This window comes from Leguminivora glycinivorella, chromosome 15 (genome assembly GCF_023078275.1).
Source record: "Leguminivora glycinivorella isolate SPB_JAAS2020 chromosome 15, LegGlyc_1.1, whole genome shotgun sequence".
Classification (NCBI taxonomy): domain Eukaryota; kingdom Metazoa; phylum Arthropoda; class Insecta; order Lepidoptera; family Tortricidae; genus Leguminivora; species Leguminivora glycinivorella.
This window is the reverse complement of record NC_062985.1, coordinates 9,953,200-9,976,675: the sequence shown is the minus strand read 5'-3', so window position 1 is coordinate 9,976,675 and position 23,476 is coordinate 9,953,200. Positions and strand designations below refer to the sequence as shown.

Sequence of the window (23,476 nt, the reverse complement as noted above, 5' to 3'; positions counted from 1 at the left end):
TGCTGTTTCGTCGGAATTATCTGTATAATTATTGTAAGAAGTTCATAAATATCCCGTTTCCAAATTATTTATATAGTTAACTATAATTTATAGAAAAATTCGACCAAACAGCAATACGACGAATCAGGAATGCGATGAAACAGGAATGTACGACAAATCAGGAACAAACCTTTTCTAGCACCCTATGTGCAGTTTTATTCGTAACGTCCTGTCAACCACAAAAATCAAGTTCCCTGCAATATCCCTAAATCCTCATGAAATGATGTGTGAACGGTTCACAAGTAACTTTCACGTAACGTTTACATTTAGCAAATTGTGAAGTTGCCAGTGATTTGTTGACACAACATACCAAATGCTATTATATGAAAAGTTCCAAATGAAACATAGCGCTACTTTTAGGTACATTAGAAGCGTAACTTGCAAGAAACTTCACTAGAGTTAATAAAAGCAACGTTACATCTGTGTAATATACCAAAGTTGCCAACGAATAATAGCACAACATTAAATCCGAAAGTTCTTGGTATGTTACAGGTGTAACTTAGCCTCAAGTTATACAATCAATGTTGTTTTACTAATGCACATGTAACTTGCAAGGAACTTCACAAGAGTTATTAAAGCAATGTTACATTTGTAACTTATTAAAAGTTATCTGTGAAAAGTTACATATACAACTTCAAACTTTTTGGTGTATTGTAAATGTAACATTGCCGTAATGAATAGCGTGTAAGTTACGTAAAAGTTGCATAATGTGCTATTGTTGCAATATACAAAGATGAAACTTGCAAGGAACTTCACAAGAGTTATTTAAAGCAATGTTACATTTGTAACTTATTAAAAGGTATCTGTGAAAAGTTAATACAATATAAAACTTCAAACTTATTGGTGTATTGTAAATGTAACATTGCCGTAATGAATAGCGTGTAAGTTACGTACAAGTTTCATATTGTGCTATTGTTGCAATGTAGAAAAATGAACTTATTAAAAGTTTTCGTCATAACTTTCCAGTAAGTTTATATTTCAATGTATCAGCAACATTGCTATTCAAAGTTATAGAAAGTTGTAAAAATGCGATCTGGGAAACTTACAGGGTTTATCTACAGCGCGGCCGAATTCGTTTAACATCAATATGGCTCAAACGTTGCTCAAACATTGCAAGCTTGCAATTGTAAGTTTCAAGCTCCCAGATGTAGCATTGAGCAATGTTACCGCAAGTTCTGCTTGCTTAACGGGCGGGGTTAATAATATGTTTTATTAATTAATACTTTATATAGTTAGTTTTAATTCGCATTTTCCGCAACCCAACAACAGTTATGCATTGCATGTTTTGCATAAATAAAGGATGTGAACATTGTGGAAGGAAAAAATTAAGCGGAAATATAATGCATATTACAAAGGCTAATTCATTTCCGCAATAATTAGGGTATTCTGAATGGTTTACTGCCAGCGAAAGGCAAAGCCTTATTGGCGCAATTATTGATCAGGGTAAGTATATTTCAAAGTTTTTTTTTATAAGGACCTTTTACATACCATTTTCTCGGTCCCTCAACACGCTGGTAACGATGTTGTAGAAAAAATCATGCGTTTTCTGCGGGATAATCTTCAGTCTGAAGAACATGCAGAATGCGGGCCAGAACTGCCGCATGGTCCTGGAATAGTGCGAGAGAATTTTAAGATAAGTGATCCTAGGGGATATTGGTTTCGTATATTATTATATTAATGATTAAGTTATAATTTAACATTTGAAGATGTTCTAGGCGTTCTAGCATATTAAATAGGTAGGTTGAATCAGAACATTCATTACGACTCCACAGTACCTATTTTGACGCATTGAAATCACTCCGTGTAGGTACAGTAGGTACACGGAATTGGAGGTACCTATACATTAGACGTGTCACAAAGACCTACCAGCGGTGAGTTTCCGAATTTATAAGCTTTTTCTCTACAATATGAACCAATAAAATAAAACATACTTACTTCTCAAACAGATTAAACGGCGTCATCTCATAGAACGCATGTAGCGCCACAGCGAACGGGTCCTTTTCATTGTCCATGACGTTACACTTGACGCCAAACGCACAGGGCACTATGGCGTCCGCCGTATAGCCGCCAAGGAGACGCTCTGAGTCCACTACGGAGTTGGAATTCAGTGTTGTGACGCGCTTGACAAACTCTTGAGCAGTGTTCTCTATGATCGGGAACATTCCTTTTAGTTTATTAGGCCTGCAAAGTTAAAAAAATGGGTCAGTTCATATGCCCAAGAGGAGGGTATAATTTAATTCAGTTCAGAAAATTTCTGCTCCATAGGGAGCTGGTCAATTCATACGGCCAAGACATGGAGGAGGTCATTAATGTAGAATTTTGATATCAAGGGGGAAGGGGGAAGCTGCTATCTACTAAGTGCTGGGTCCCGATAGCCAGGGTATATTAGAGGAACTGTACCAGATACCAGGAGTAATACAGTAGCATTACTCACGAGAATATGGGCGATATCTTGGCTCTCAGTCTGCGCCATTCGTGACCCCTCAGAAACAGCACAGACCCGGCCAGGGGATCCACTTCCTCATTGAAGAAGAAGCCTCGATCTACGAAGTGTGAGAAGTCGGTGACGCAGACCCGTTTGATGAGTGCTGGGTCCAGGATGACCAGGGTTCGTTGGAAAAACTGGTGGGTTCCTGAAATACGCAAGGAAGCTGTCAGGACTAATAATACAGAACCTTACGAGGAGTTAGCGTCTGTAGATTATGTGTTTCATTATGGTGGGTGCTGGGCTGGTAGCTATTGTCAATGCAATATTATAATTTGGTTTTCTTTCAACCCCTTAATTGCGAAGACTGGCACTGAAACCTAAGCCGTTTCATGTGCTCTGCCTATAGCTCTTTTGGGAATATAATATAATATAATACCGGCGTGAGTAGTTAGAGTATTTTTAAGGACTAATATAATCCATGGGAATCAAACTTGTGATTCTATTTGTTAAAAAAAACACATCTCCCGCAACCCTAGTATGACACCAAAGCCACAGTATAATAAAGAGTACTATCGTACAGTATGGCCACTCCTGCTCCCCGCTGAAATCGCTGCCCACCCCCTCTCGGTTACCTGGCAGTTACCGCCTGTCAAAAACGCAAACAGTCGACCTGTCATATGTCACTCATACAAGCATAGTACGCGTTCACCTACACGAGCTTAGACTGTGTGCTAGGAACGAGCCTCTTTCCTATATTTGATCGCCAGTGTCCGAGGTGTGCCAAAGCTGCAAAGACCGGTCGTTCACCTTTTTGACGACCGGTCTAGCGCAGTCGGTAGTGACCCTGCCTGCTACGCCGCGGTTCCGGGTTCGAATCCCGGTAAGGCCATTTATTTGTGTGATGACTTGATGAGCACAGATATTTGTTCCTGAGTCATGGATGTTTTCTATGTATATAAGTATTTATATAATATATATATATATATATATATATATATATATATATATATATATATATATATATACCGTTGTCTGAGTACCCGCAACACAAGCCTTCTTGAGCTTACCGTGGGCCTCGGTCAATCTGTGTAAGAATGTCCTATAATATTTATTTATTTATTTTTATGATCACGTGATATTGGTATTTCCTATTTGTATTACCTAGTGACTAGGTCCTAGTCCAATTGTACAATCAATCGCAATAGAGCTTATCGAAAAAAAAACTTCCGCAGTTATATACGAATAAATTTTTCTTCCGCACAATACGTGACCAATAGAAACCTGACGGTTTCTGGGTCTCTAGCCAAACGTACAATCGTTGACACTCCGTTGCGAACAATAAGATCGAGATAGCTATGAAACGATCATCATCATCATATCAACCCTTTATCGCCCACTGCTGAGCCTCTAAGGCCTGTCTTCTGATACGCTACGCCCCGGTCCTGTGTGCGTAGCCGAATGCACAAACGCTCATGATATTATCTCTTTCGTAGCTATCTATCTCTATCGCTCTTGGGTATTGGCGCGACAGAGACAGACTACCTTTCTGCGGCGTTTCTGTGGCGTTTCGCGTCGCAGAAATGCCATTCGGCTACGGGCCCTGGCCTGAGCTGGCCATGATTTTTGACCCGCAATAATACTTAATTACTCCCTAAATTTTACCACCCCTTTCGTCCCGTCGGTGTCGTAGAAGACTAGCCTACATTATATTTTTTTATTATATGGTACCTATGCATCGTCATAATTCTGATTAATATGCATCTAATAGCATAAATATATTACAACAATGTTATATCCAGGGAACAAAATGAGGAGTTAAGAGTATGAACTTATAAAAGATATTTTGCGCGCGTCCGGACCGTACTGTTTCAATCGTTTTATCCTTAGTGATAGAATAGAACCCTAAATTAGACAGACTAGGCAGGCAATTATGGTCGCGCGATAAGTGATAAAATATCAGGCCGTCCCTATCGCACTATTTGTAAGTGCGATAGGGACGGCCTGATATTTTATCGTCTATCGCACGACCATGCTTCCCGTGCAGAGCAGTACCTATACCTACATGTACCTCTAAATAAGGGTCGGTTGCACCAAACCGTCTGTCAACGTCAAAACGTTCGCTAAATTTTATTGTATGAGAAGGTCAATATGTCAGCTTACTTTGTAGGCTTTGCCTTATGTTAGAGCAGGAGTCGTTAAACCCCGGCCCGCAAGCCAGATCCGGCCCGCCAAGCGTTCCAACTTCCAACCCGGCTATAGCCTCTAGAAAATTATCACAATGTATAGAATAATCAGCAATGAACTAACTTAAAGTGGCATAAAAACCAAGAAATAACAGAAAAAACTTACCCAAAAACCTGAGATGTCTGTATTTATTATAGATCTTTAGGAAGCAAATTCCTCCTTGCTCCCTAAAGAGGACCACAGATAATATATGACCAACGAGAGGCCAAGCAGGGGGTGAAAACACCCCCCTGTCGGACCAATAGTCATGGTCATATGTCAACAGGCACAACAATCCTGATAACCATACCCCGCACGCAAATGTGTACCATAACACAACATTATTAAACGTCCACTCTTGCAAACACCAAGACAAAATCACTAACAACTGCACAGATGAACGTTTAAAACCAAACATATTGACTTTTTTTCTATCTCAATAGCTGGAAATAATCTTTTTCCATTTTGTATGTCTAGCTTAAAACATGTACAAATGAACTGAAAATTCTAAATGTTACTTTTTATACTTTAGTCCGTTAATTCCATTATGTTAAAATCATCAAGTTCAATCTACATTCCTAATGCACTGCACACACTGCAATCCGGCTAAAAGTGCACTGACCGTGAACTCAATAAAAAAAACAATAGTCACTAAACTTGGCAATTAAAAAAAAAAGAAAACACTTTTGAATTTAGAGCGACCTCCAGCCGCTTATCGCACCGCGAAAAGACCGCGATATTCGCAAATTCTAATGTCAAATTCGAATTTGGAATGATGTCATGGCGACTGTCGACGAGTTTGTGCTCAAAAGCCGAATGAGTTAACAAATGCTAGCGCAATGCGATGCTGTAACAGAGAAAGTCCAACAGAGACGCAATAGGATCTAATATTACCGGCATATCTCGGCCCCTGTTCTATGCTTTAGTAAACATCTTAACGCTTAAAAACGGTCTAGGCCTCTAAGTAATCGTAATTACTTAATAAGCAAATACTATACCTCTATATGGGACAATTTACACAAGTCGGTCTAATCCATGTAAGTTCAATAAGGCTTGTGTTATGGGTACGAGTAGATACAGTCGTAACCTTCCAAAAGTGTCTGCCCTGAGAGTCCATCAGTGAATCGACACTTATCAATTTATCATACCATACATGGCAATTTTCGGAATTACGATGTCGAAAATCTATAGGGTTTATGAAACCGGCCCTTAACCTCATCGCCGCCACATATTGTGTTAAAAAATATTTAAGTTTCATCACGTTTAAAAACTTGCACCTAAAGTGGTAGCAGGTGGGTGGGGTGGGGTAACATGCAATGTTAGGTGCACTTTATTTCAAGATATCAAAGGATATCAAATCCAAAGCCAAATTGTTTCGTCACAATAACTACTTAATCTGGAGATGACCTACCTCAACAAAAGCTATAGGATTCAAATTCTGTCGAGTCCGTCTCTGTGGAGGGTTTTATTCTTGCGACACAAGGTCCAGTCATCTTAACCCGAATTGCACAAACTGTTTGCACTGCACACCATTGACAACCTCTGACCAATAGTACAGTCGCCATTAGATTTGACGACCGGTCTGGCTCAGTCGGTAGTCACCCTGCCTGCTGAGCCGCGGTCCTGGGTTCGAATCCCGGTAAGGGCATTTATTTGTGTGATGAGCACAGATATTTGTTCCTGAGCCTTGGATGTTATTTAAGTATGTATTTATCTATTTATGTATCTATATCGTCGCTTAGCACCCATAGTACAAGCTTTGCTTAGTTTGGGGCTAAGTTGATGAATTTTATTTATTTTTTTATTTATTAGATATGTATGTACATATATCGGAACGGTCTTGAAAGATAGGTGTTCACAAATATCTAACTGGGGTCTAGCGTTTTTCTGGCGTGGTAAAATAACTAAAACAGAAAGCCGGCCAAAAAAAATGGGCCCATAACCTAAAAAGCTGAAATATTGAAATGTATACTACTTATAGATTCTAATAATGATCTAGAATTTATAAATCCCACTTAGACTTAATTTAACGCCTAATAAATGCAAATTACTTACATAACTACATAAATATTTACATTAAATTTATTAAGTAACTAAGACCTAGTGCACACTGTAATTTCGTGCAAGCAATTCCAAACAAAATCAGTCATTCGGCAATCGTTCGTTTTTTATTTTTTTAAGGTCAGTTAAGTACCTACTTAACACTTATTTTCACATCTCAAATTGAGAAAGTCAAGAGCTACGCTACATTTTCTAGGTCACAAATCTCTTGCGAGTACGGATCAGACGGCCTAGCAGAAATGACAATCGTTGCCGCTTGAAGCCGATAGATACGCAGTCTGGCTCTGTCGCGCTAATATGAAAGAGCGATAGAGATAGCTAGCTACGATAACGGTATTATCATAAGCGTTTGTACGCTGAGTAGGCCCAGTGGTCGGTCGAAGCCGGTGAATGGTAGAATACACCGAACTCACATTCGACTTTATCCCATTCGGGTGAGGTTTGAGATCGGTTGTTGGTGAAAACGTGGTCAGAAACACGTGGTAAAGGTTCACGTGACTAGTTTGATTAGTTTATTGGGATTGGGACATAGGCACCTATTGCCAAACATGAAGGATGGCAGTAAAAAAAGTTTTTTGAAATGGTGTTAGTTTTTGATCCTTTTGAGCGGGTTAATACAATGATGTCGATCCATACTAATATTATAAATGGGAAAGTGTCTGTTTGTTTGTCCGCTTTTCACGACAAAACGGAGCGATGAATTGTGATTTTTTTAAGTGGAGATAATTGAAGGGATGGAGAGTGACAATAGGCTACTTTTTGTCTCTTTCTAACGCGAGCGAAGCCGCGGGCAAAAACTAGTGATATATAAAAAAGACATGATCAACGTTAAAATGAAAATATGACAACTCCTCATTTTAGGCATAGGCAGATGCCTGTCCCGTGGAGGAGATGGTTCAGTCTTAGGTAATATCAATTAAAATAATATCATAACTTCTTACATATAAAAGAAAAACAGAAAAAAACAATAGAGGTAAAAATTACAAAGTGGTAACAAGCACTTAAAGTTTTAAGACATATTGTATACTTAATATCATCATTATATTGAATACTTAATTATATTACTTATTAATGAAACAAATAATCGCACTTATCTTCCGATCACATTATATACCTATATTTAATTAAGAATTACCAGTGGATTAACCTCATAATCCCTGATATCAACAGATATGAGTGACGTTTGTGATATCCTATCTAAATATTATTAATATCTCATATTAGCTATATTCAATTAACTCTTCAGTCGCAGTTTTGGACATCAAGATGAAACTCGCTTTAGTTCTGCTTTGTGTGGTAGCTGCCGTTCAGGTAATTCTTATTTGTTTTACAAGGGTGCAACGTTGTATTTTAACGCCAAGTGTGAAAAACGAGCAAGTGAAACGATTCTCCGAGAATAGAATCCGGAACTTAACACAAAACTTTTCCCCTCACTATAGCGAGGAAACTACAACGCAAAAAACGCGTTTTCCACTGCTTCCAGTAGTTCCACAGGTGGTAAATCATCTTCATCACTAGATTCACCCACTTTTATCAATTTTAAAGCAGAAAATTTGACTATATTCAAAGTAAAATTACTTTATCCACTCATGCGCGGATCCAGGGGGGGGGGTCATGACGGAGCCTAGGTTGGCCATACAAATAGACCACGTGACCCCCCCCCCCCCCTGGGGCCTGGGCCTTTACCACGTGACCCCCCCCTGGGCACGAAGCTGGATTCACGCTTGTATCCACTAGTGGATAAAATGCATTTTTACCTGCTGGAATTAATAGTAAATTACGATACAAGTGCGTAAAAAAGGAAGTTCGAAACGAGTGGCGATAAATTAAAACACGACCGAAGGGATCAGTGTTTTAAATCGACACGAGTTACGAATTTCCTTTTCGCACGTGTATCGTACGACGTTTTTCAGTAGGTACAGATGAGCCTCCGAAGTTTCGACCTGGCATATAATGAACCACTTCTCGCACTAGTGGGTCACTATCAAGTTTACCTTATCGCTAAACGACTATTTCGGCTAGATGTCAGAAAATTTAAATATACAGTCAGTATAAAGTCAATTCAGCTGGGATGACATGAAAGTAGAATACTCAATCAGCAAAAAGTAAATTTAACTGGATGGCTAAGACTTAGAATGAATGAGTAGCCAAACGTCTGGAAATATACATAGTCCGTATGATTAGCATATCTAAAAAGCCAAAAGTGTAGTTAGTTAATTGACGTCAACACAGAACTATTCAGTAGCAAAACGTCCGGAAATATAATGTGTCATCACCATGGTTTATAAATATGTAACAGAACAGTTCTTATTAACAGTGCGAGAAGGTTTGAATTCTCAAGACACTTAAGCATTTTAAAACCAGACGTTTTGCTAACGGGTCGTTTGGCGTTTATTCTATTTAGCAATAAAAACATTAAACAATCCAGATTTTTTGCTCCTTGACCGTTTAGCGTTCATGTCTGTTTTGTAATACAGACATTCGAAGATGAAGATGTTTTGCAGTTAGATCATTTTAAATTGTTACGTTTTAAGATCCAGACGTTTTGCTAAAGACACATTTAGCATTCATGTCTACGTAGCCACAAAGACATAACACAATCCAGACGTGTCAGCTATATAGTCTTTTAGCGATAAGGTAAATTTGATAGTGACCCGCACTAGTGCGTAAAAAAAACACCATCTGTACTGAAAAAAATTTTTTCATCACATTCGCACACTAAATGTGATTTTGCACGCCGGTGGAGCGGGAGTTATAGAAAAATCGTTCTCCCAAGGGAGTTATGAAATTTCTAAGTACCGTATTTATTTTTTTATTTATCTTTTGACATATTTCTTAATGCTACAAGCTTTATGCAACTTAGTTTTATAATAGGTATTTAAAAACCGGCCAAGAGCGTGTCGGGCCACGCTCAGTGTAGGGTTCCGTAGTATTCCGTATTTTTTTAAGAGGGCATTCAACGAAAACGTCGCAATAATGTAAAATTGATAGTTTTAGTCGGCAAAATGCTACACTTTCCGTCATATAAAAGACTTATTAAGTTCAGGATTCGATTAGGACATCTTCTTAACTTACATGTTGTGAGACTGGATTTTTAAAAACTAACTCACTTAATTAATTATGATTTTTTTCTGGTGCATGTTTAGGAAAACCCGCGAAAAGTGCTGACTTAGTCCGTCTAATTTGTAAAATTTGGATAGTTTTGAATGCTTCAAGTGGTAAATTTGTATTATGTATATCCTGTACTACAATCTTCTGAGACTACTTCTTTGTTATAAGGCTTTAGAATAGAGTAAATGAGGATATGATGAATCCAATTTGTTTCAGAAATCACCTCAGAATAAGTGTCAATTTCTTCGAAAACTTACGTGTTTTTGAAGTAGTTTTAATATAAAAATAATCTGTAACGCTTACTCAAACAGATTTTATGCAAAAGTTTTCTATTAATTGCAATTTAATATTTTTGACGATTTTTTAAAAATGCCTCCCTATTACCGGTTACGCGCGCTTGCGATGTCAGTACCGCGGCAGAGCTTGTAGAGGCAGGACGTATGTTAGTCCGCTCCGCACGCGGCTCGACGATCGCGAAGTTATTTTGTCATTGTGTGCGGCACCCGCCGTGTCCAAAACCGCACTTGTGTGCGTGTTTGGCTGTACTGTTGCATGTATACTGCGACCGAAAACTTTGATCCTTGGGTTGACGACTTTGGTAACTAACTAATTAACTTGACTAATATTTTTAGTAAGTATTATTTATTATTGAATATCATTTTAGGTTACTGACTCGTCTCAACAAAATCTTTGACAATAGATGGTACTCAGGATCTGATGATGAAGTCAGATGGTAGTCATGAGTTCTCATCAACCAGGTCTTGAAACCATTTCGTGTTTGGGCTCGTTTGATTCACCTCAACAAGATCTTTGACAAGAGGTGATGGTACCCAGGATCTGATGATGAAGCCGGAAGGTAGTCATGAGTTCTCATCAACCAGGTCTTGAAACCATTTCGTGTTTGGGCTCGTTTGATTTGCCTCAACAAGATCTTTGACAAGAGGTGATGGTACCCAGGATCTGATGATGAAGCCGGAAGGTAGTCATGAGTTCTCATCAACCAGGTCTTGAAACCATTTCGTGTTTGGGCTCGTTTGGTTCGTCTCAACAAGATCTTTGACAAGAGATGGTACCCAGGATCTGATGATGAAGCTGGAAGGTAGTCAAGAGAATTCATCAACCAGGTCTTGAAACCACTCCGTGTTTGGGCTCGTTTGGTTCGTCTCAACAAGATCTTTGACAAGAGGTGATGGTACCCAGGATCTGATGATGAAGCCGGAAGGTAGTCATGAGTTCTCATCAACTAGGTCTTGAAACCATTTCGTGTTTGGGCTCGTTTGGTTCGTCTCAACAAGATCTTTGACAAGAGATGGTACCCAGGATCTGATGGTGAAGCCGGAAGGTAGTCAAGAGTATTCAACAACCAGGTCTTGAAACTCTTCTGTGTTTGGGCTCGTTTGATTCGTCTCAACAAGATCTTTGACAAGAGATGGTACCCAGGATATGATGATGAAGCTGGAAGGTAGTCAAGAGTATTCCACGACCAGGTCTTGAAAACACTACGTGTTTGGGTTCGTTTGATTCGTCTCAACAAGATCTTTGACAAGAGATGGTAATCACTCTTTTATACTCTGGCGCATCCACTGTCTCAGTGTGTCAACAGTCAACTAAAGCAGGTAGGCGTAGCGTAGAGTTGTATTTCCTTACAAAAAACTAATACATAGATGTGGACCTTCCTGTGCTCCATGCAATTAAAACAACATAATATTTAAAAACCGGCCGAGAGCGTGTCGGGTCACGCTCAGTGCCTACACTGAGCGTGGCCCGACACGCTCTGGGCCGGTTTTTAAAGCCGCGTTGGTAAATAGCCGCTCGGCTCTTCCGTAGTTTTCCATATTTTTCAAAAACTACAGAACCTATCAAGTTCAAAACAGTTTTCCTAGAAAGTTTATAAAGTTCTACTTGTGTGATTTTTAAATATTTTTTAAATATTATGGTTAAAAAGTTAGAGGGGGGGGGACACACTTTTTTTTTCCTTTAGGAGCGATTATTCCCGAAAATATTAATATTATCAAAAAACGATTTCAGTAATTCATTTTTAAATACCTATCCAACAATAAATCATACGTTAGGGTTGAAATGAAAAAAAAAATCACTCCCTACTTTACGTGTAGGGGGGGTACCCTAATAAAACATTTTTTCCACTTTTTATTTTTGCACTTTGTCGGCGTGACTGATATACATATTGGTACCAAATTTCAGCTCTCTAGTTCTAACGGTCACTGAGATTATCCGCGGACGGACGGACGGACGGAGGGACAGACAGACAGACATGGCGAAACTATAAGGGTTCCTAGTTGACTACGAAACCCTAAAAACACATTTTAAATATAAAAAAAACTACTTAAAATTAAAGAAAACCGATCTTAGTTCCATTATATATATGTACCTAGAAAACATCATCATCTTCCTTGCGTTATCCCGGCATTTGCCACGGCTCATGGGAGCCTGCGGTCCACTTTGACAACTAATCCCAAGATTTGGCGTAGGCACTAGTTTTTACGAAAGCGACTGCCATCTGACCTTTCAACCCAAAGGGTAAACTAGACCTTATTGGAATAAGTCCGGTTTCCTCGCGATGTTTTCCTTCACCGAAAAGAACCTAGAAAACATATCATATACAAAATGAAATAAAACTAAGAAAACGGATTATATTCATTATACGCGATATAATCTGATTCCATAAATTTATTTCATGAGTAACTATCGCGGTGACAGAAGACAATATTATATACACAATTTATTATATTATAAAAGTTTTTTAATTTATTTCTTCCAAGGCTACACACGTTTTAATAAAAAAACTGTGATAAGTTTAATAATTAAACTAAAAGGTCAAGTATTTATGCACGAAATCATGTATGCAAATATGTAATATATATGGTGGTGTTTTTACGCAAGTATCAATAATGGTTAGTCCGCAACGCTACTGACGGCGTGGCGGTACCGACCATGAATGCTATCCCTTTCGCTCTAGCCGCACGTAAGGTTGGTTCGAAGAGGATCGCACGCTATGTCTGTACCGCAGGCTACAATCGTTATGCTTCTGGTTATAGTGTGCGTCTGCACACAGGCGCACGCCAGCGCCGCCGGCGTCGAAATTCGAGCAAGCAGATTTTTTGAAAGCGCTCTTAACAGTTTATTTTGCAGTAGAGTCAGTTGCACTAAACATTGTCCCACCGTTCGAGCTAGTAAGCCTATAACTGCTATCGGCTATAAGTAAAAACGAACAACCGTGCAAAAAAAATACATCGATATTGATAGCTCACTGCTGGGTGCCTAACTATAAACATCGCCGTGTCTCTTTTATTTACACGGGAGTGATTATCTTTATTTCGTTTTTATAGCCGATAGCTCATATAAGTTCACTAGCTCGCGGTGGGACCAGTGCCTAATAGCAATGTTACCTACTCTTCGAAGGCCGCAAAAATGTGCATAAGAGCGCTTTCAAAAAATCTGCTTGCTCGAATTTCGACGCCGGCGGCGCTGGCGTGCGCCTGTGTGCAGACGCACACTATAACCAGAAGCATAACGATTGTAGCCTGCGGTACAGACATAGCGTGCGATCCTCTTCGAACCAACCTTACGTGCGGCTAGAGCGAAAGGGCTAGCATTCATGGTCGGTACCGCCACGCCGTCAGTAGCGTTGCGGACTAACCATTATTGATACTTGCGTAAAAACACCACCATATATATTACATATTTGCATACATGATTTCGTGCATAAATACTTGACCTTTTAGTTTAATTATTAAACTTATCACAGTTTTTTTATTAAAACGTGTGTAGCCTTGGAAGAAATAAATTAAAAAACTTTTATAATATAATAAATTGTGTATATAATATTGTCTTCTGTCACCGCGATAGTTACTCATGAAATAAATTTATGGAATCAGATTATATCGCGTATAATGAATATAATCCGTTTTCTTAGTTTTATTTCATTTTGTATATGATATGTTTTCTAGGTTCTTTTCGGTGAAGGAAAACATCGCGAGGAAACCGGACTTATTCCAATAAGGTCTAGTTTACCCTTTGGGTTGAAAGGTCAGATGGCAGTCGCTTTCGTAAAAACTAGTGCCTACGCCAAATCTTGGGATTAGTAGTCAAAGTGGACCGCAGGCTCCCATGAGCCGTGGCAAATGCCGGGATAACGCAAGGAAGATGATGATGTTTTCTAGGTACATATATATAATGGAACTAAGATCGGTTTTCTTTAATTTTAAGTAGTTTTTTTTATATTTAAAATGTGTTTTTAGGGTTTCGTAGTCAACTAGGAACCCTTATAGTTTCGCCATGTCTGTCTGTCTGTCCCTCCGTCCGTCCGTCCGTCCGCGGATAATCTCAGTGACCGTTAGAACTAGAGAGCTGAAATTTGGTACCAATATGTATATCAGTCACGCCGACAAAGTGCAAAAATAAAAAGTGGAAAAAATGTTTTATTAGGGTACCCCCCCCCCCCCCTACACGTAAAGTAGGGAGTGATTTTTTTTTTCATTTCAACCCTAACGTATGATTTATTGTTGGATAGGTATTTAAAAATGAATTACTGAAATCGTTTTTTGATAATCTTAATATTTTCGGGAATAATCGCTCCTAAAGGAAAAAAAAGTGTGTCCCCCCCCCTCTAACGTTTTAACCATAATATTTAAAAAATATTTAAAAATCACACAAGTAGAACTTTATAAACTTTCTAGGAAAACTGTTTTGAACTTGATAGGTTCTGTAGTTTTTGAAAAATATGGAAAACTACGGAAGAGCCGAGCGGCTATTTACCAACGCGGCTTTAAAAACCGGCCCAGAGCGTGTCGGGCCACGCTCAGTGTAGGCACTGAGCGTGACCCGACACGCTCTCGGCCGGTTTTTAAATATTATGTTGTTTTAATTGCATGGAGCACAGGAAGGTCCACATCTATGTATTAGTTTTTTGTAAGGAAATACAACTCTACGCTACGCCTACCTGCTTTAGTTGACTGTTGACACACTGAGACAGTGGATGCGCCAGAGTATAAAAGAGTGATTACCATCTCTTGTCAAAGATCTTGTTGAGACGAATCAAACGAACCCAAACACGTAGTGTTTTCAAGACCTGGTCGTGGAATACTCTTGACTACCTTCCAGCTTCATCATCATATCCTGGGTACCATCTCTTGTCAAAGATCTTGTTGAGACGAATCAAACGAGCCCAAACACAGAAGAGTTTCAAGACCTGGTTGTTGAATACTCTTGACTACCTTCCGGCTTCACCATCAGATCCTGGGTACCATCTCTTGTCAAAGATCTTGTTGAGACGAACCAAACGAGCCCAAACACGAAATGGTTTCAAGACCTAGTTGATGAGAACTCATGACTACCTTCCGGCTTCATCATCAGATCCTGGGTACCATCACCTCTTGTCAAAGATCTTGTTGAGACGAACCAAACGAGCCCAAACACGGAGTGGTTTCAAGACCTGGTTGATGAATTCTCTTGACTACCTTCCAGCTTCATCATCAGATCTCTTGTCAAAAATCTTGTTGAGACGAACCAAACGAGCCCAAACACGAAATGGTTTCAAGACCTGGTTGATGAGAACTCATGACTACCTTCCGGCTTCATCATCAGATCCTGGGTACCATCACCTCTTGTCAAAGATCTTGTTGAGGCAAATCAAACGAGCCCAAACACGAAATGGTTTCAAGACCTGGTTGATGAGAACTCATGACTACCTTCCGGCTTCATCATCAGATCCTGGGTACCATCACCTCTTGTCAAAGATCTTGTTGAGGTGAATCAAACGAGCCCAAACACGAAATGGTTTCAAGACCTGGTTGATGAGAACTCATGACTTCATCATCAGATCCTGAGTACCATCTATTGTCAAAGATTTTGTTGAGACGAGTCAGTAACCTAAAATGATATTCAATAATAAATAATACTTACTAAAAATATTAGTCAAGTTAATTAGTTAGTTACCAAAGTCGTCAACCCAAGGATCAAAGTTTTCGGTCGCAGTATACATGCAACAGTACAGCCAAACACGCACACAAGTGCGGTTTTGGACACGGCGGGTGCCGCACACAATGACAAAATAACTTCGCGATCGTCGAGCCGCGTGCGGAGCGGACTAACATACGTCCTGCCTCTACAAGCTCTGCCGCGGTACTGACATCGCAAGCGCGCGTAACCGGTAATAGGGAGGCATTTTTAAAAAATCGTCAAAAATATTAAATTGCAATTAATAGAAAACTTTTGCATAAAATCTGTTTGAGTAAGCGTTACAGATTATTTTTATATTAAAACTACTTCAAAAACACGTAAGTTTTCGAAGAAATTGACACTTATTCTGAGGTGATTTCTGAAACAAATTGGATTCATCATATCCTCATTTACTCTATTCTAAAGCCTTATAACAAAGAAGTAGTCTCAGAAGATTGTAGTACAGGATATACATAATACAAATTTACCACTTGAATCATTCAAAACTATCCAAATTTTACAAATTAGACGGACTAAGTCAGCACTTTTCGCGGGTTTTCCTAAACATGCACCAGAAAAAAAATCATAATTAATTAAGTGAGTTAGTTTTTAAAAATCCAGTCTCACAACATGTAAGTTAAGAAGATGTCCTAATCGAATCCTGAACTTAATAAGTCTTTTAGATGACGGAAAGTGTAGCATTTTGCCGACTAAAACTATCAATTTTACATTATTGCGACGTTTTCGTTGAATGCCCTCTTAACATATAGGTAATCTGTGGGCATTTCCCCGACATAAAAAATACCAGCAAATATGATAATTTCGACTAATGATTGATTTTATATACCTATTTAGTATAAGCAACTAAATCTTCCTGCTGATTGATTGCTGACGATACGTGTTATCTATCGCTTTAGGTATAATTCGTATCGAATATAAAAGTTACGTATTTGCTCAGAACTTAGGTACAGTGAGCTGCAAAAGCGCATGGAGAAATTATTTATTTATTTATTTATTAAAAAACATGTTTACATGACCTTACAGTATAACCAATGCGTCACGAAACTTAGATAACAAAAACAAAGAGAGAAAAAGACAAAAAAAGAGAACAAAAAAAAAGAATATTAATTAATTCATTTGGGCGATGACGTCACAGCGTGGCTCCGTTGCGTCGTTTGCCCCGGTGTAGGATTCGGCAGGTTGCCCCGGAACCGCCGAAAAACCACACCTTTCGGCCAGAAGTCTGCGCTCGCGATGGTGTCCTGCAGCGGCCGCGGCACACGTACATTATGAATTAACTCATTGATAAATTCGCCATGCACCTTTGCGGCTCACTGTACATAGGTACCTGTTTTATTAGAACATTCTAATAAATCAATAATAAAATCGAATAATTAAGATAACGATTTAAATTATTTCAGGCCCGCAGCACAGCTGTCAAAGGTACGTTAATTTATAAATTACTTCCCCTTATTCAGGGGGTTATAATTTAAAAGTTATCACGCCGATAACGTTCGTTTGTCCCTTTCTATCACACTAATATACGTCGAAAAGGGACAAACAAACTTTATCGGCTTGATAACTTTAATGTACGTTTATGAATAAGGGGGTCAAGTTTTTAAATTTTCCTGATGATGAATTCATAACATCTAAGTTGTACCTAATGGTGGTATCTGGTGGTGGTAATAAATGTTATAATAGCAGCCCAGTGTGGGAGCACCATAAATGATGTATGTTCCTACTTCCTACTCTAACAAGTGACTTTAACAATTCAGGTTATAGAGTAAAAACAGTAAGTTGTGTAAGTTCGATTCCGAAAACTTGACCTGTCTTTACTGCATTTAATATTGAATCGAAGCATTCGCTGAACTTATTAGTCATCAAATGTACAGATGCCCAGAAATGTTTGGCCGCCGGAATGTATGTTCTATTATATTCTGTGTAAATAACTAATTATTAAATGTCCTACCAGTTAGACACCACGACCAGACGGTCCCCGCTCTAGGCGAGAAGCCTTGGGTAGTGCACCTGCGTCTAGCCATTTCTACCAGCGGATTCCTCGAGTCTTGCATCGGCGCGCTTATTGACCCCAGCTGGGTCCTAACCACCGCACACTGCGTTAGAGAGTAAGTGTCTTTATAACTATTCTAGCAGGTAGGTAGTAGTAGCTCTGGGCCAGAAGCCTTGGGTGGTCGACTTGCGTTTGGCCATTTCTACCAGCAGTTTCCTGGAGTGCTTTGCCCACTGCACTACACTGCATTAGAGAGTTTATAGCTTATAAACAATCCGATTATACCTTGAAATCACTGTTGGATAAAACATTATATGCTTAGCGATAATTCGGCAATAATCAATACTAAGTACTTACTTGATTTAAAAAACATGTGAAATTTAGTATTAAATAGTATACCTGACGATAAATCAATAATAATTCCACAGTGTCCGTTTCATCTGGATCCGCTTCGCTGCCGTAGAGGTGATCCGTCCCGCGCTAGTGCTCGAGACTTCGAACGTGACTCGCAACGCCGACTGGAACCCACTCACCCATGAGAACAACATCGCTCTTGTCAACCTGAACCGCGTCATCGAACTCACCTGTGAGTATACAAGATGCAAGTATGCAAGAAGACTTCATACTGAAGTTTTATCAGCGTCCATTTCATCTATGATCCGTCCCGAGTAAGCTTGAGTCTTCAAACGTGATTCGCAACTCCTACTGGAACCTACTCACCCATGAGAACAACATCGCTCTTGTCAACCTGAACCGCGTCATCGAACTCACCTGTAAGTATACAAGATGCAAGTATGCAAGAAGACTTCATACTGAAGTTTTATCAGCGTCCATTTCATCTATGATCCGTCCCGAGTAAGCTTGAGTCTTCAAACGTGATTCGCAACTCCTAAGGTGAAATACCCCATAATGGACGGTGATGCCATTATGGACAAAAAAACACAAATCCTTAAAAATAAGTATCTAAAATTAGTTTCTAAAAACTGACGGCTATGTACCATAAACTAGAGTTGTAGAGCTGTTTCATTTTGAAGTTTCAATTAATTCGGTTATTTCTGAAGGATTTGGCGACAAGATAAAATTCATCAGTTTACTGAAAAAAATATCAAGACAAATTCTTAGTAATGTTGCTAAGAGAGTTGAGTTCATGTAAAAAATAATAAAAAAATAATACTCGGTGTAAACTTGAATGCGTTTTACTTACTGCATTAGGCATGAGATAAGGTATAAAACATACTAGTAAGTTGCTCCAAAGATATAAAGAAATGGCGTTATTTTGCGAGTGTCCATTACTGGAACCGAAAAACTGCCTACCTCCTATGATGGACAAGGAACAATTTACAAAACCAAAATTTACAAGAAACAATCCTATGTTAAAATAACTCAAACTAATTGCATTTATGGTATATAATATTGACTCATTGAGTATCAGTTGGCTTTAAAAGTAAAATTTTAAACTTATTTCACTGTCCATAATGGGGGATCCATTACTGGAGAACTGCCGTCCATAATTGGAGAAAAAACACCTATTTTTAATTTGTTAACTATGAAGAAACCAATAGGAGTATCCATACTGCAATACGCTTAAATTGTAAAAGAAGGATTGGACATTCAAGATTTAACACGCTTAGCGGTAGAATTTTTACATTTATGAGTGAAATATCAAAAAGAGGCGAAAATTTTTCTTAAACTGTCCATGATTGGGTCCGTTACCTTACTGGAACCCACTCACCCATGAGAACAACCTCGCTCTGGTCAACCTGAACCGCGTCATCGAACTCACCTGTAAGTATACAAGATGCAAGTATGCGAGAAGACTTCATACTGAAGTTTTATCAGCGTCCATTTCATCTATGATCCGTCCCGACCCGAGTAAACTTGAGTCTTCCAACGTGATTCGCAACGCCGACTGGAATCCACTCACCCATGAGAACAACATCGCTCTTGTCAACCTGAACCGCGTCATCGAACTCACCTGTTGGAATATATAATATCCCAAGGTTACTTCAAACTGAAGTTCCACGGTGTACGTTTCATCTGGATCCGCTTCGGTGCCGTAGAGGTGATCCGTCTCGAGTCTTTCAAAGTGATTCGCAACCGCGACGAGAACAATATTCGCTTCTGGTCAACCTCAACCGCGTCATAGAACTCACCTGTAAGTACGTACACCCCAAGGTTCCCACGGTCACTTCATACTGGAATTCAATGGCTGGTGTCTGTTTCATCTGGATCCGCTTCGGTGTCGCAGAGGTGATTCGTCTCGAGTCTTTCACAGTGGTTCGCAATCGCGACTGGTACCGGCTGACACGAGAACAACATCGCTTCTGGTCAACTTCAACCGCATCACCGAACTCACCTGTAAGTACACCCCAAGATGACTTTTATAGTCATTCAATAAGTAACCTAAAAGATTTGTCACCTCTGTAAAAAGGAACGCTCGATATACCCTCCTTTATCGAAAATTTATATATTTGTTTATTTCCAGCGAACATCGCCGTGATCCCTCTGCCCGCAGCCAACAGTGGCCTTCCCGATCGTGCCAACTACTGCGCCTATGGAGAATCTAAACCCGACAGTGAGTTTTTTATTACCAAATTGTATACGAATGGTGAGAAGTAGGAAATTCGTTGAATCGCTTCGCCTATTGAACGTAGGTGCACTGCTACCAACATGAGACACATCAGGCAGGCAAGCATGGTGCATGGTCGCGCAATAAATGATAAAACATCAGGCCGTCCCTCTCGCACTATTTGTAAGTGCGATGTTTTATCATTTATCGCGCGACCATCATACTTGCCTGCCAGGCTTCTTCTTCAACCTAGCGTTTTCCCGGCCTAGTACCCCATTGTTGCTGACCCTCATTCTAATGATTCTAGACCTTTCCTAATCACATCCTCAAATACAGAACTGTCACAAGCACCTCATTAATAAATTAGATATACATACTATACGTATAACATTATCTAATGTTTAATTTTATGTATCCGCAGCCGCTGGTGAATTCCTCCACTGCTGGGACGTGACCATTGTTGCCGAAAACCAACAAGCCGTCATCTATGAAGGCGAGAATATCTCCGCTACTGAGGTATAAAGTGCTATAACATCTAGTACCTACTGTCCTACTACCTATAGCTGTTACAGGTATCTCATCAGGAAATATTGCCCCCTTTTTCCGGGAATTGGCCGTCAGCCTTGTGTGTTGTCATTAAATAATATAAATATTATTAAATAATAATATTTTTGTGGCTACCCGTGTGGTGACGGGTTAAGAATTTCACCACCCCCTTTCTTCCCGTGGGTGTCGTAGAAGTCGACTGTGGGATATGGGTTATATTGTGGCTTTGTGGCGTAGGCGAGAGGCTGGCAACCTGTCACTGCAATGTCATAATTTGGATTTCTTTCAACCCCTTTTTGCCAAGAGTGGCACTGAAACTTAGTAGTTCATGTGCTCTGCCTACCCCTTTATGGGGTACAGGCGTGATTATATGTATGTGTGTATGTATGTAATAACATTTTTCATAGAAATCTAACGTCTGGCGCCCCTATTATTATTATTTACTCTTTTTTTGTCAGACTGCACATCTATTATGTGTGGGTACGGTACCTATGTATGGCGTGGGACATATTATTGATATTATCATATTATAATAGTACATTACGATAAAAGTGCGTAAAAAAGGAAGTTCGAGACGAGTGGCGATAAATTAAAACACGACCGAAGGGAGTGTTTTAAATCGACACGAGTTACGAACGAGAAACGAAGAAGTCTTAAACAGAGTGAAAGAAATAGGTATATTTTAAGAACTGTTGAATGCAGAAGAGGAAATATGTTGGGACACCTGTTACGACACGACGAATTCATCAAGATCATCATAGAAGGGAAAGTAGAAGGAAGAAGAAAGAGAGGAAAGCCAAGGAGGGCATACATGGACCAAGTGAAAGAGAAAGTGAATGTCGTGTCGTATCAGGCTGTCAAAGAAAAAGCCCAGGAAAGATATAGCTGGAGATTGCTTCACCGACAAGAGCCCAGCTCTTAAATTTCTGATGATGATGAGTTACGAATTTCCTTTTCGCACGTGTATCGTACGACGTTTTTCAGTACAGATGAGCCTCCGAAGTTTCGACCTGGCATATAATGAACCACTTCTCGCACTAGTGCGTAAAAAAAACACCATCTGTACTGAAAATGTTATTTTGTTACAGTTCGACTCCGGCGCCCCTGTTGTCGGCGACGGACTGCTGGTCGGCTTACTTTCTCGGAAGGGAGAGTTCCGTGGTGACGAAGCTGGTAAGTTCACAATAAAATGAGTTTAGAGGACTGTCCTATAAAATCGTTGATTCGTTGTCGACTTAACTAAGTCTGGCTCTATGTATACCAAGACCGATTATTACTAGTCCTCTTGTCTCCTATAGGCACTGGTCCCACCGCGAGCTAGTAAGCTATGAGCTATCGGCTATAAAGAACGAACAAAGATGAGCACTCCCGTGCAAATAAGAGACACGGCGATTTTGATAGCTAACCGCTGGGCGAGGTGATAAACATCGCCGTGTCTCTTTTATTTACATGGGAGTGATTATCTTTTGTTCGTTTTTATAGCCGATAGCTAATAGCTTACTAGCTCGCGGTGGGACCAGTGCCATATTGGCTGCCAACATACAACTAAGTGCTGACAGAAGTGACTTTGAGTTGAGCATTCACTCGCAGAATTAGTAGGGAATTCTCACCAGAAGAAGAATGGCCGTACTTAGTTACCTTATTACCGCAGCCGCTGATTCGCTAAAGCCTCCGCCACACATAAAGCGTTTTGATAGCGTAGCGTTAGCGGAGCGCAATGGTAGCGCAATCCGCGCTCGCTAGTTCCCGCCGGCGTTCGTCCGGCGCACCGTTATCGTTGCGCTCCGCTGACGCTCCGCCTTCGCTATCAAAACGCGCATGTGTGGCCAAGCTTTAAATGCTCAATATTCTGCTGGAGTAACTGTTGTAGTAGGTACTCACGATAATTCTAACATCACCTAAGAAATTCCATATTAAAATGGCATCCTCCTTTCTCAGTGTTCATCCGCACCAGCGCTCAAGTGAACTGGGTGTCCGGTATCACCGGAGTGGACTTCGGCCGCGCTGCTGCCCCGGAACAGCGCCAGGACGTCATCATCGTCGACAACTAAGAAACCTTGGGTGCCACGTGAGAGTAACGGTAGTCACGACATCATTGTTTATTTGAACTACACTTATGCACATCGTGAATAAATGGAACATGCCATAAAATCGTGACTCATGTTACTCTCGCCGCGGATGGACCCAGTTGAATAAACGATAACTTGTTCTTTGGCTTTTTATTGCAATCCCTTTTATGAACCACGGGAGAGATTTGATTTGATCCCGGGCTAGAACTAGTAGTAAAGACGATGTGTAACTGCCGCTCCATTAGTGAGTTGAGAAATGGCAGTAAACCCAATCCTATATAATACACAACGGCAGACATCCACGAGGGTTCATTACAATCATTACATTACACTTCATCCTCCCACTCCACAACACAAGTTGTCACCCGAAATATGACCAACAAAATTGCGTATCATGCGTATGGCTCTTTTCTTTAGGGTTCATCCACAGCAAACACTGACTTTTTTTTACTAACTGCACC

General features: G+C 39.9%; 2 protein-coding genes across 3 annotated transcripts in view; one reads left to right on the top strand and one right to left on the bottom strand.

Annotated features, from left to right (window-relative positions):
* Nucleotides 1-20,293, bottom strand: part of LOC125233791 (probable cytochrome P450 6a17) — a 48,528-nt gene extending 28,235 nt beyond the window's left edge. Inside the window, exons 1-4 of one of the 2 annotated variants that reach the window (XM_048139897.1) lie at nt 19,985-20,293; nt 2,474-2,672; nt 1,975-2,220; nt 1,528-1,646 (exon numbers count right to left, since the gene is read on the bottom strand). In XM_048139897.1, the coding sequence (XP_047995854.1) occupies nt 1,528-1,646; nt 1,975-2,201 (346 nt within the window). In that variant the 5' untranslated portion in view covers nt 2,202-2,220; nt 2,474-2,672; nt 19,985-20,293. Of the gene's footprint in view, nt 1-1,527; nt 1,647-1,974; nt 2,221-2,473; nt 2,673-4,816; nt 5,642-19,984 lie in introns of those variants that run through there. The other variant, XM_048139896.1, reaches the window with a different exon arrangement.
* On the top strand, nt 7,930-23,155 carry LOC125233792 (transmembrane protease serine 11D-like). The gene is made up of 8 exons (XM_048139898.1): nt 7,930-8,062; nt 17,242-17,263; nt 17,793-17,946; nt 18,260-18,417; nt 20,317-20,406; nt 20,822-20,916; nt 22,035-22,119; nt 22,885-23,155. The coding sequence occupies exons 1-8, from the start codon at nt 8,018-8,020 to the stop codon at nt 22,995-22,997; spliced, it is 762 nt and encodes a 253-aa protein (XP_047995855.1). The 5' UTR covers nt 7,930-8,017; the 3' UTR covers nt 22,998-23,155.
* Nucleotides 23,156-23,476: the final 321 nt, after the last annotated feature.

Bases quoted from the DNA above. Each gene is read 5' to 3' on its own strand.
- LOC125233792 (XM_048139898.1), top strand. From the start codon at position 8,018: ATGAAACTCGCTTTAGTTCTGCTTTGTGTGGTAGCTGCCGTTCAG. The intron at 17,947-18,259 runs GTAAGTGTCTTT...ATAATTCCACAG, and splicing joins ACCGCACACTGCGTTAGAGA to TGTCCGTTTCATCTGGATCC. The intron at 20,407-20,821 runs GTGAGTTTTTTA...ATGTATCCGCAG, and splicing joins TGGAGAATCTAAACCCGACA to CCGCTGGTGAATTCCTCCAC.